Source organism: Pectinophora gossypiella, chromosome 27, assembly GCF_024362695.1.
Source record: "Pectinophora gossypiella chromosome 27, ilPecGoss1.1, whole genome shotgun sequence".
NCBI lineage: Eukaryota > Metazoa > Arthropoda > Insecta > Lepidoptera > Gelechiidae > Pectinophora > Pectinophora gossypiella.
In genome coordinates this window covers 2,587,206-2,598,608 of record NC_065430.1, presented here as the reverse complement: position 1 = coordinate 2,598,608, position 11,403 = coordinate 2,587,206, and the positions used below count along the sequence as shown (strand labels likewise).

Genomic DNA, 11,403 nt, shown 5'->3' with positions numbered 1-11,403 from the left:
CTAACCTAACCTAACCTAACCTAACCTAACCTAACCTAACCTAACCTAACCTAACCTAACCTAACCTAACCTAACCTAACCTAACCTAACCTAACCTAACCTAACCTAACCTAACCTAACCTAACCTAACCTAACCTAACCTAACCTAACCTAACCTAACCTAACCTAACCTAACCTAACCTAACCTAACCTAACCTAACCTAACCTAACCTAACCTAACCTAACCTAACCTAACCTAACCTAACCTAACCTAACCTAACCTAACCTAACCTAACCTAACCTAACCTAACCTAACCTAACCTAACCTAACCTAACCTAACCTAACCTAACCTAACCTAACCTAACCTAACCTAACCTAACCTAACCTAACCTAACCTAACCTAACCTAACCTAACCTAACCTAACCTAACCTAACCTAACCTAACCTAACCTAACCTAACCTAACCTAACCTAACCTAACCTAACCTAACCTAACCTAACCTAACCTAACCTAACCTAACCTAACCTAACCTAACCTAACCTAACCTAACCTAACCTAACCTAACCTAACCTAACCTAACCTAACCTAACCTAACCTAACCTAACCTAACCTAACCTAACCTAACCTAACCTAACCTAACCTAACCTAACCTAACCTAACCTAACCTAACCTAACCTAACCTAACCTAACCTAACCTAACCTAACCTAACCTAACCTAACCTAACCTAACCTAACCTAACCTAACCTAACCTAACCTAACCTAACCTAACCTAACCTAACCTAACCTAACCTAACCTAACCTAACCTAACCTAACCTAACCTAACCTAACCTAACCTAACCTAACCTAACCTAACCTAACCTAACCTAACCTAACCTAACCTAACCTAACCTAACCTAACCTAACCTAACCTAACCTAACCTAACCTAACCTAACCTAACCTAACCTAACCTAACCTAACCTAACCTAACCTAACCTAACCTAACCTAACCTAACCTAACCTAACCTAACCTAACCTAACCTAACCTAACCTAACCTAACCTAACCTAACCTAACCTAACCTAACCTAACCTAACCTAACCTAACCTAACCTAACCTAACCTAACCTAACCTAACCTAACCTAACCTAACCTAACCTAACCTAACCTAACCTAACCTAACCTAACCTAACCTAACCTAACCTAACCTAACCTAACCTAACCTAACCTAACCTAACCTAACCTAACCTAACCTAACCTAACCTAACCTAACCTAACCTAACCTAACCTAACCTAACCTAACCTAACCTAACCTAACCTAACCTAACCTAACCTAACCTAACCTAACCTAACCTAACCTAACCTAACCTAACCTAACCTAACCTAACCTAACCTAACCTAACCTAACCTAACCTAACCTAACCTAACCTAACCTAACCTAACCTAACCTAACCTAACCTAACCTAACCTAACCTAACCTAACCTAACCTAACCTAACCTAACCTAACCTAACCTAACCTAACCTAACCTAACCTAACCTAACCTAACCTAACCTAACCTAACCTAACCTAACCTAACCTAACCTAACCTAACCTAACCTAACCTAACCTAACCTAACCTAACCTAACCTAACCTAACCTAACCTAACCTAACCTAACCTAACCTAACCTAACCTAACCTAACCTAACCTAACCTAACCTAACCTAACCTAACCTAACCTAACCTAACCTAACCTAACCTAACCTAACCTAACCTAACCTAACCTAACCTAACCTAACCTAACCTAACCTAACCTAACCTAACCTAACCTAACCTAACCTAACCTAACCTAACCTAACCTAACCTAACCTAACCTAACCAGTCTCAGTCCGACCTTTGACGAGAGCACCACGCTTTTTATAGTGCTCCACAGTAAAAAATCGATAAAAAATAGTAAAAGTTGTGCGATTTCAGTGAATGAAGTGTCAGTGTGTGCGCAAAAGCGAGTTCTGTTGAGTGACAAGTGCAAAACAAAAGGATTTCAGTGAACAACCCCTAAATAAGGGAGGAACACATTTTAAGGTTAGACTTTACCTTTTATTCCACTGTTTTCCTGAAATAACTCCGGAACCGCTTGCGTCCCCCTGACACGCGATATATCAAAAGACGCACCTCACCAAGCCCGATTTTTCGAGAATTTTTCCCGATTTTTCCTGAGCGTCCCGAAGGAGCTACAACTGAAAAACCCAAATCCACGTGGCCACATGTCACGTGATCCAGAGGTGACAGCGAAACGGCGAAAACTCCGGTAGAAGCGGCGGAAATCAACAAAAATTCCAGCGGTGCGTCCTGAATTTTAGACTTTATAGTTTTTCAGGAAATTGTATTTATGTGTGTAAACTTTGCTCCCTTATAACTCCGAAACTAAGACGACGACCCCCCCTTTTTAAAGGGAATTTAGTTGCGCGCTAACATTATTAGTCCGCTTACAAAATTCTAGATTTTTACGACTGAAAGTTTCGGAGTTATAAGGTAATTTGTGAAAAAATTCTGAAATTTTAGTTTTTCCTGAATAACTTTTGTGTCCTTAATTATATTTTTACTGTGTCTAGTTTATAAGATAGGGCGTAACGATACGCATCCGTGGACACCTCACTTGTCATTCTAGGGCAAGTATCTCCGGAGCTATTAAGTTTTCAGGAACTTTGGCTATAACTCCTGAAACACCCCAAAATTCAAAATTTTTTTCGACGTAGTCAACTTTAGTTTGTGTATTCGGTCATATATAAAACAAATTCTGGGTCCCTAGCTCATCAGGGGCCGAATTTGGACAAAATCGGCCATTTTGTCCGCCATTTTGGATTTTTAAAATTGGAATATCTCCGGTGCTATTTGTCTTGGAACAGCGGGGTTTCCACTCTAGGTGAGAGGAGTGGAGATCCCTTCGAGTCCGTGGGGTTTCAGTCGAATCGGACACCTGAAAATTTTTCAGGCTGAAACCAGTTTCAGAGGGCAGAAGAGATCGCGCCTAACCCAGGATCCAAAACCCCGTGCTTTTAGGAGCAATAGGAGCTGAGCTATTCGCCCCCAAAGTTGGACTTTGACAGCTGAGTCAGCTGTCAAACCGACTTTGACGCCCCATAGCTCGGTAAGTACGGGGCCTAGGAGACTGCGGTTTTCTTTGGTAGGCTCAGGGGCTTCACCCCTACTGCCCCCCCGAATTTCAGGACGATCGGCGTCCTGAAAATTTCAGGCCCTGAAACTGGTTTCAGGCGAAAGTTCGGGTCGCGTTGAGACAGGGCAGCCCAAACTCCGGTGTTCTAGCCGCTATAGCTGCGGAGTTACAGCTAGTTAAACATCGAGTTTGACAGCTGTCAGAAAAGTTTGGGCCGCTCTGGCTCGGCTCGGTTCCGTCCGATTCGGTTGGGATTTTCTCGAGAGGTTGTCCCCTGACCTGAATTACCCCTGTAGGTGGCTTTCAGCAAAATTGGCCGCCTGAAAAATTTTCAGCCTGAAAGCCATTTCAGTGGATAGAGTAGGTCCAGCTGAGCCTATTGAGCTGAAACTCCGGTGGTCTAGGCCCAAAAACGGCGGAGTTACAGCCATTTGAATTGGAGTTTTGACAGATAGGCCGCCATCTTGGAGATTTTGAAACCGCGATAGCTCCGGAAGTACCGTAGCTATCGGCACGCGGCTTTTACCGTTAACAAAGCCACGGGGAGGACTATCTGTCAAGATTCCAAACTTTGCTCTACATAGAGCAGAAATCGATTTTATGACTCTATCTATGGAAATCGCCCCAACACAACCGAAATTTTTCTCGGCATAGACCCAATTTGAACCTCTAGAGGTGATTCCAGAGATAGAAACGACCAAACTCTACGTAGAGTCAAAAAATTTTACACTTTTTATTTTTATCCTGTTTTTACCTATTTTTAAACCTGTGTATATCGATAGTTGAAAAGAAATAGATTCTCTATTCTACTTTTCAAATTTGTCTCGTTCTCTTTGTTGCTTTGTTGCTCTAGCCAAAACTAGCGCTCCCTGCTCTCTCTTGACATAGTGTGTGCGTGTGTGTATGTGTGAGTAGGTGAATGTGTATGCGAGAGTAGGTGAATGTGAGTGTGAGAGTGCATGTGTGTGTATGTCTATGAGTGAAAGTGTGTGTGTGTACGTGTGATACTTACCAAAACGCGTAGACCCGAGGACCCGAAGACCTGTAGACTCGAAGACGCGTAGATCCGTAGACTCGAAGACACGTAGACCTCGAGGAGCGTTGACCCGAAGACAGCACGGAGAACCTGAAATACAGAAAATTAGAACTAAATAAAGACAAATATACTTACAAAATATATACACTTTTATACACTTTTTATTACCTTTTATTTTATTTTACTTTATTTTATACTTACTGACGCGACATGTTTGGGATACGCACACCGACGAAGAAGGTGACAGAGACAGAGGCTCCGTCCGCCCAAAAATCACCACACCTGACGGAGAAGGCAGGACCTTCTCAACCAAACCCGATAGCAGTCCCCAGTGTGAGACGTAGCATCGGTGAATGGGAGTCTGGAGCCAATGTTGGACAAAAGAAGTGTGCCCCATTGGTCCCCTCAGGACCAAGGGACAGGATGCCGCTTTCCCAAGAATCCAGACCGAACGAACGGAGAGCATCAGTGGAGAGCACGAAAACCCCCCCACTCAAGCCGAAGTACAACAGCAAGATGTCAGAGGCCAAGGCCTGCTTAGTGAAGGCCAAAACACTGCTGGGTGAATCCCGAAATTTGAAGGCGGACATAAAACACGGCGTAACACAGGCTGTTGAACGGCTATACCAGCTAGTAAAGGAAGCGGGGGGAGGCAAAGACCAAGCGTCAAAAGGCGAAAGTGAGCACCAAGGGGCAAGGGAGGAGGCGCCGAGTAACAATCATGAGTCACCACAAACTGATCTAATGAGGGAACTCATCACGAACTTGAGGGAGCACAAAAACGCGCTCCAGGACTGTGCGGCGCACACCCTCGCCCTCTCCAAGGATATACGACATGCGCAATCCAGTGCAGCCGAGCAGAGACCCTCATACGCAGAGGTCGCGAGACTCACCAAGTCCATCGATGACCTTAAAGAAAACCTCAGCAACCAAGTGCATCCGCAGCCTACTCACCCGGAGGCAGTACAACAGCCGAAACACATCCACGTTGCACCAATGCACACCATCATTGTCACGTCCGATGACAAGGAAGAGAGTGGACAGGAGGTAATCACCAAAATCAGACATGCATTGGATGCAAAAAATACCGGGATACGAGTGGATAGACTGCGCAAAGCGAGAGACCAAAAAGTCTTGATAGGCTGCCATAATAAGCAGGAACTCGAAAAGGTCACCGAAGCGGTGAGGTCTCGCAACCTAAAGGTAAAAGAAGCGCAAAATAAAGACCCACTTGTTATCCTCAGAGACGTCCTCTCAGTGCACACAGACGAGGATATAATAAAGGCGCTAAAAAACCAAAACGGACACCTGCTCGCTGACATTGAGGTAAGGGCCACAGTCAGATACAGGCGCAGAGCAAGGAACCCACACGCCTCACACATAGTGATCGAAGTGTCTCCCATAGTATGGCAGCGCCTCACCGCGGCGGGTCGCGTACACATTGACCTACAGCGGGTACGTGTGGAGGACCGGTCGCCGCTGGTACAATGCTCGCTGTGCCTTGGGTATGGGCACACCAAGCGCCTCTGCAAGGACACTGTAGAAAAGTGTAGTTACTGCGGAGGCCCTCACAGGTGGGAGGAGTGTGCGGATCGGCTCGTAGGCGAAGCGCCAACTTGTTGCAACTGCAGCCGCGCAAATTTGACAACGACCGACCATATCGCTTTTAGTGAAATGTGCCCCACCCGAAGAAAATGGGATGCTCTAGCCCGCGCAACTACAGCGTATTGCTAAGGGCGACACAGACGGCCAAGGAGAAGAGAGTGCTGGTGCCCCACCAGGTGTGAAATTGTACCGCGTACTTCAAGCTAATCTCCAAAGAAAAGAATTAGCAACAAACGAGCTCATGCTCGAGGCAAATAAAAGGAGAACGGCCTTTGCACTGCTCCAGGAGCCGTATGTGGGCAGCTCAAGTAGCATGAAAGCCTATAGAGGAGCGAGGATTTTCCAGAACACTGAACAGGAAGAGGGAACTGTCAAAGCGGCAATCGCAGTCTTTGATCAAGACATGGACATTATACAGTTCCCAGAACTCACCACAAATAACATCTCAGTGGTGAGGATCCGAACTAGTGCCTGGGAGATGGTTGCGGCCTCATGCTACTTTGAGCCAGACCGGCCCATAGAGCCATACTTGGAGCAGCTAAAGGAAATCCGCTGTAAATTACGACCGAAGCTATTCCTTATCGGCGGAGATGTAAACGCCAAGAACACCTGGTGGGGCAGCAGCAAAATAGACTGTAGGGGTAGTGAGGTATCTGGTGCTATGGAAGAGATGGAAATGCAGGTACTCAACGAAGGAGATGTCCCGACATTTGACACCATCAGAGGCAATAAAAGATACACAAGCCATGTAGACATCACGGCCTGCTCATCGGACATGTTGGGCTTGGTAGAGGACTGGAGGGTAGATGACCGGATAACCAGCTCTGACCACAACACCATTACATTCAAAGTCAGGCTCGCAAGAGCGAAAGGCACGGACATCCAACGGACTACGCGAATCTATGGCACCAAAAGGGCCAATTGGATTCAATTTCATGAGAAATTGAAACAATTGGTGGCCGATGGTGCCATGGACAAAGCCAAAATAGAAGGGACTAATACTATAAGGGAATTGGACCTCTTGTTGGAGGGGTATACGAGCATCGTCAAAAAGGCATGCGAAGATACTCTCTCCAAAAAGAGGTCCAATCAAAAACTTACCTTACCTTGGATGTCCGAGGAGCTTGACATTTTGAAGAAGGAGGTCTTGACCAGGAAGCGGCGTGTCCGATGCGCAGCACCAATCCGGAGAGCCCGAGTTGTTGCTGAGTACCTGCAAATGAAAGAGAAGTATGAAAGAGATGTAAAAAAGGCCCAGATATCTAGCTGGAAGGAGTTCTGTGGGAAGCAGGATAGGGAGGGTGTATGGGAGGGCATCTACAGAGTTATAGGTAGGACCGCCAAGCGACAGGAAGACCTGCCCCTGGAGATAAATGGTAGGACCGTAGATATGCGTGAATCCGCAAGAGCCCTGACTGAGACTTTCTACCCTGAGGATTCGGCGGACCGTGATACGGCATACCACCGACATATACGAGCGGAGGCCGACAGAGTGAATGGTGTTTCCCGGGACGAATCCCGGGACCCGCCGTTCACAATGGAGGAGCTCCGAGCAGTGGTAGAGAGTTTCAATCCTAAAAAGGCACCCGGGGCAGACGGTTTTACGGCAGACATCTGCAGTAGGGCGATCTCATGCGACCCAGGACTTTTCCTATCACTGGTTAACAAGTGCCTGGAGCTTGAACACTTCCCGACCATCTGGAAGAAGGCCACGGTAGTGGTCTTACGTAAGCCGGGGAAAGATAATTACCGGAACCCCAAGGCATACAGGCCGATAGGGTTGTTGCCAGTGATGGGAAAGATCTTCGAAAAACTGCTCGTAGGTAGACTGAAATGGCATATCCTCCCGAGGATTAGTACTCGCCAATATGGCTTTATGCCCCAAAAAAGCACTGAGGACTCGCTCTATGACCTAGTGAATTATATACGTCTGAAAATAAAAGCAAAAAAGCTTATTACGTTAGTCTCACTGGACATAGAGGGAGCCTTTGACAACGCTTGGTGGCCAGCAATAAGAGTCAGACTGGCTGAGGAAAAGTGTCCTGCAAATATCCGGAGAGTGCTTGACAGCTACCTACGAGACAGACAGGTCGCAGTGAGATATGGGGGGGAACAACACGCAAAGATCACATCAAAAGGTTGTGTACAGGGATCGATTGGCGGTCCTATCCTGTGGAACCTTCTCCTGGATCCTCTCTTGAAGGGGCTTGAGGAGCGAGGGGATTATGTCCAGGCATTCGCTGACGACGTGGTCCTCGTGTTCCACGGGGAAACTGCGCTGGAAGTCGGGAGGCAGGCCAATGCCGCCCTCGCCTATGTCCAAGATTGGGGAAAGAAAAACAAACTTAACTTTGGTCCGCAAAAAACCAAAGCTATGACAATGACCAATAAAATAAAATACGATACCCCGGTCTTGGATATGGGCGGGATCGGCATTGAAATGTCAAACGACATAAAGATCTTAGGGCTACACATCGATAGAAAGTTGACCTTCAATAAACACGTCTCAGAAGTGTGCAAAAAAGCTATCGTGATCTACAAACAGCTCTCCAGAGCAGCAAAAGTAGACTGGGGTCTTCACCCAGAAATTATTAGGATCATATATAACGCGACAATTGAGCCAATAATCTTATACGCAGCTAGTGTTTGGGCTCCGGAGGTTGACAAGCTGGGGGTGCAGAAGCAGCTCAATAACGTACAGAGGGGATTCGCGCAAAAGATGACGAAAGCGTACCGAACAGTATCTCTTAACTCTGCCCTGGTGCTGTCTGGGTTGCTCCCACTTGACCTCCGGATTAAGGAGGCAGCCGCCCTGTATGAGGCCAAGAGGGGGGTGCCCCAGCCAATACTGGGGGATAGAGAAGTGGAACGAGTCGTTGGATATGCCCAAGCTCCACACCCGGCGACGCATATGAAACTGGGGTTCGTCTGTCTGGTAGACCAAGAGCAGGTCGACTGCCATAACAAGCAAGCAGTTCGTATATATACGGACGGCAGCAAAATTGACGGCAAGGTCGGGGCAGCCCTATCCGTGTGGGATGGTGATGCTGAGACCAAAACCGTCAAGTTGAAACTGTCTCCGTATTGCACGGTCTACCAGGCTGAACTGCTGGCCATATGCGAAGCCACTAGGGTGATTTTGGCGTGCCATCAAACGAGCTTTGGCATATACAGCGACTCGAGGTCGGCGCTCGAAACTGTCGTCAACTACGACACCAAGCACCACCTAGCAGTCACGATACGAGCAAATGTCGCAGCAGGCAAACGCCAGAAAAAGGAGATATCCTTCTTCTGGATAAAAGCACATGCCGGATTGGAAGGAAATGAAAGGGCGGATCAATTGGCAAAAGACGCGGCGCAACGGGTGAAGACCAAACCAAATTATGACCTTTGTCCAGTCTCGTATATTAAGAAACAGACCCGAATAGAGTCCCTTGAGAGGTGGAATGATAGGTATCAGTCAGGAACAACGGCCTCTACCACAAAATTGTTCTTCCCGGATGCGATACTAGCACACAAAATCATCAAAAAGATAGAGATTACGGGAGTACTGACGCAGGCGCTGACGGGGCATGGTGGGTTCTCTGAGTACTTAAACAGGTTTAAGTGCAAGGAGAGCCCATCGTGCATCTGTGAGCCAGGGGTAGAGGAAACCATCGTCCACCTTCTCTTTGAATGTCCCACAAACGGTCCCCTTAGGCATGACGTGGAGCAAATGTTGGAGACCACACTGTGTAGAGAGAGAGCAAACGAAATAATGGCGGATAAAACTAGGAGAGCAACCTTCATCAAATATTGCCAAACCGTGGTAAATAGAGCAATCAAAAGAAATAAAGAGTAACAAAATTAATGTAAATAATATATACTGTGCTATATATTATTAGACATAATGCATTATAGTATAAGAAATCAAATCTGTACGCCAATATTTGTATGTAAACCTGTGTTAGACTAAGAAATAAATATACAATAGCTAGTAAGAATAGAGTGTAAGACAATAAGGTATAGATATAGGTGAAGCACAGTGTGGAAACTGAAGCTGTAAAATTTTAAAAATGTATAAGTAAGAATAATTATAATTAGAATTTAAGACTAGTAATAAGGAAAGTGGCACCTACACTTAAAAATAAAAAACAGACATACAAACACACACAATAAATAAAAAACAAAAACTCACCTTCTGAAGTGACGAAAGAGCCATACAATATTGTATCGGTTCTGGATCATTTCTATAGAGCAAACATGTTTTAAAATAAAGTGCTAATAACATAAGTATTTTGTCTGACAAGGTCTCTACCGCTTCATGGTAGAGGTAAAACCAGCAAAATATACAAAAAAAAAAAAAAAAAAAAAAACCTAACCTAACCTAACCTAACCTAACCTAACCTAACCTAACCTAACCTAACCTAACCTAACCTAACCTAACCTAACCTAACCTAACCTAACCTAACCTAACCTAACCTAACCTAACCTAACCTAACCTAACCTAACCTAACCTAACCTAACCTAACCTAACCTAACCTAACCTAACCTAACCTAACCTAACCTAACCTAACCTAACCTAACCTAACCTAACCTAACCTAACCTAACCTAACCTAACCTAACCTAACCTAACCTAACCTAACCTAACCTAACCTAACCTAACCTAACCTAACCTAACCTAACCTAACCTAACCTAACCTAACCTAACCTAACCTAACCTAACCTAACCTAACCTAACCTAACCTAACCTAACCTAACCTAACCTAACCTAACCTAACCTAACCTAACCTAACCTAACCTAACCTAACCTAACCTAACCTAACCTAACCTAACCTAACCTAACCTAACCTAACCTAACCTAACCTAACCTAACCTAACCTAACCTAACCTAACCCAGTTCCGACCTAACCTCTGAGGGAAACGCCACGTTTTCGTTGAGCTCCCACGATTAAAATCGATTAAAAATAGAAAAAGTGATCTCTACTTAACGGGAAAGGTGTCAAATTGTGCGGGTTAGTGCGCGCTGTGAAGTGAGTGATACGCCAATATCCGGATTGCAGTGTTTCACCCCCTAATAAGGGGTAAGAAGGTTTTCGACCACGTGCTCTACATTTGAAAAATCAACTGCTCCGGAAACAGGAAAGCGCCACTGCAGCACTATACACCAAAAGAAACCCCTCATCGAGTTCTATTTTCTGGAATTTTTCGGGAATTTTACCACCACCCCAACATCGTGAAAAACTGAAAAAAACAACTTCAAGGTCATCACCCCCGACTAGAAGGAGACGTGCTAGCGACTTCGTTCAAAATCGGGCAGGAGCATCGCAGGACATCAAAAAATACAAGGCCAGTTTCAGATTTTTTACAGACTTTTCAGTGGAGTTATTTACATTTAAGTGCTGAAAATTGTGACGGCTGTATCTCCTAAACCAGAATTAATTTACACACTTTTTTGGTGAATACTGTTGCGCGCTAATTTTCTTAGCACAAACATATTTTTTTCAAAATTTTCAGACGTATGGTTTCGGAATTATAGCCTCAGGAGTGGAAATTCCTGAAAAATCTGGTTTTTCAGGTATAACTTTTTTGTATTTCATTTCATGAGCTTGTGTGTAATATATGACCTTCCTTTAGATTTTCCACGTTTTTAGACCCCAAGTTTGTATTT

At 45.2% G+C, this 11,403-nt stretch overlaps 1 protein-coding gene across 1 annotated transcript; it reads left to right on the top strand.

The window, feature by feature from the left end:
* Positions 1-4,357: 4,357 nt before the first annotated feature.
* Positions 4,358-9,593, top strand: LOC126378732 (uncharacterized). Its single transcript, XM_050027112.1, has 2 exons — positions 4,358-5,686; positions 5,856-9,593. The coding sequence occupies exons 1-2, from the start codon at positions 4,358-4,360 to the stop codon at positions 9,591-9,593; spliced, it is 5,067 nt and encodes a 1,688-aa protein (XP_049883069.1).
* The last annotated feature ends 1,810 nt before the right edge of the window (positions 9,594-11,403 follow it).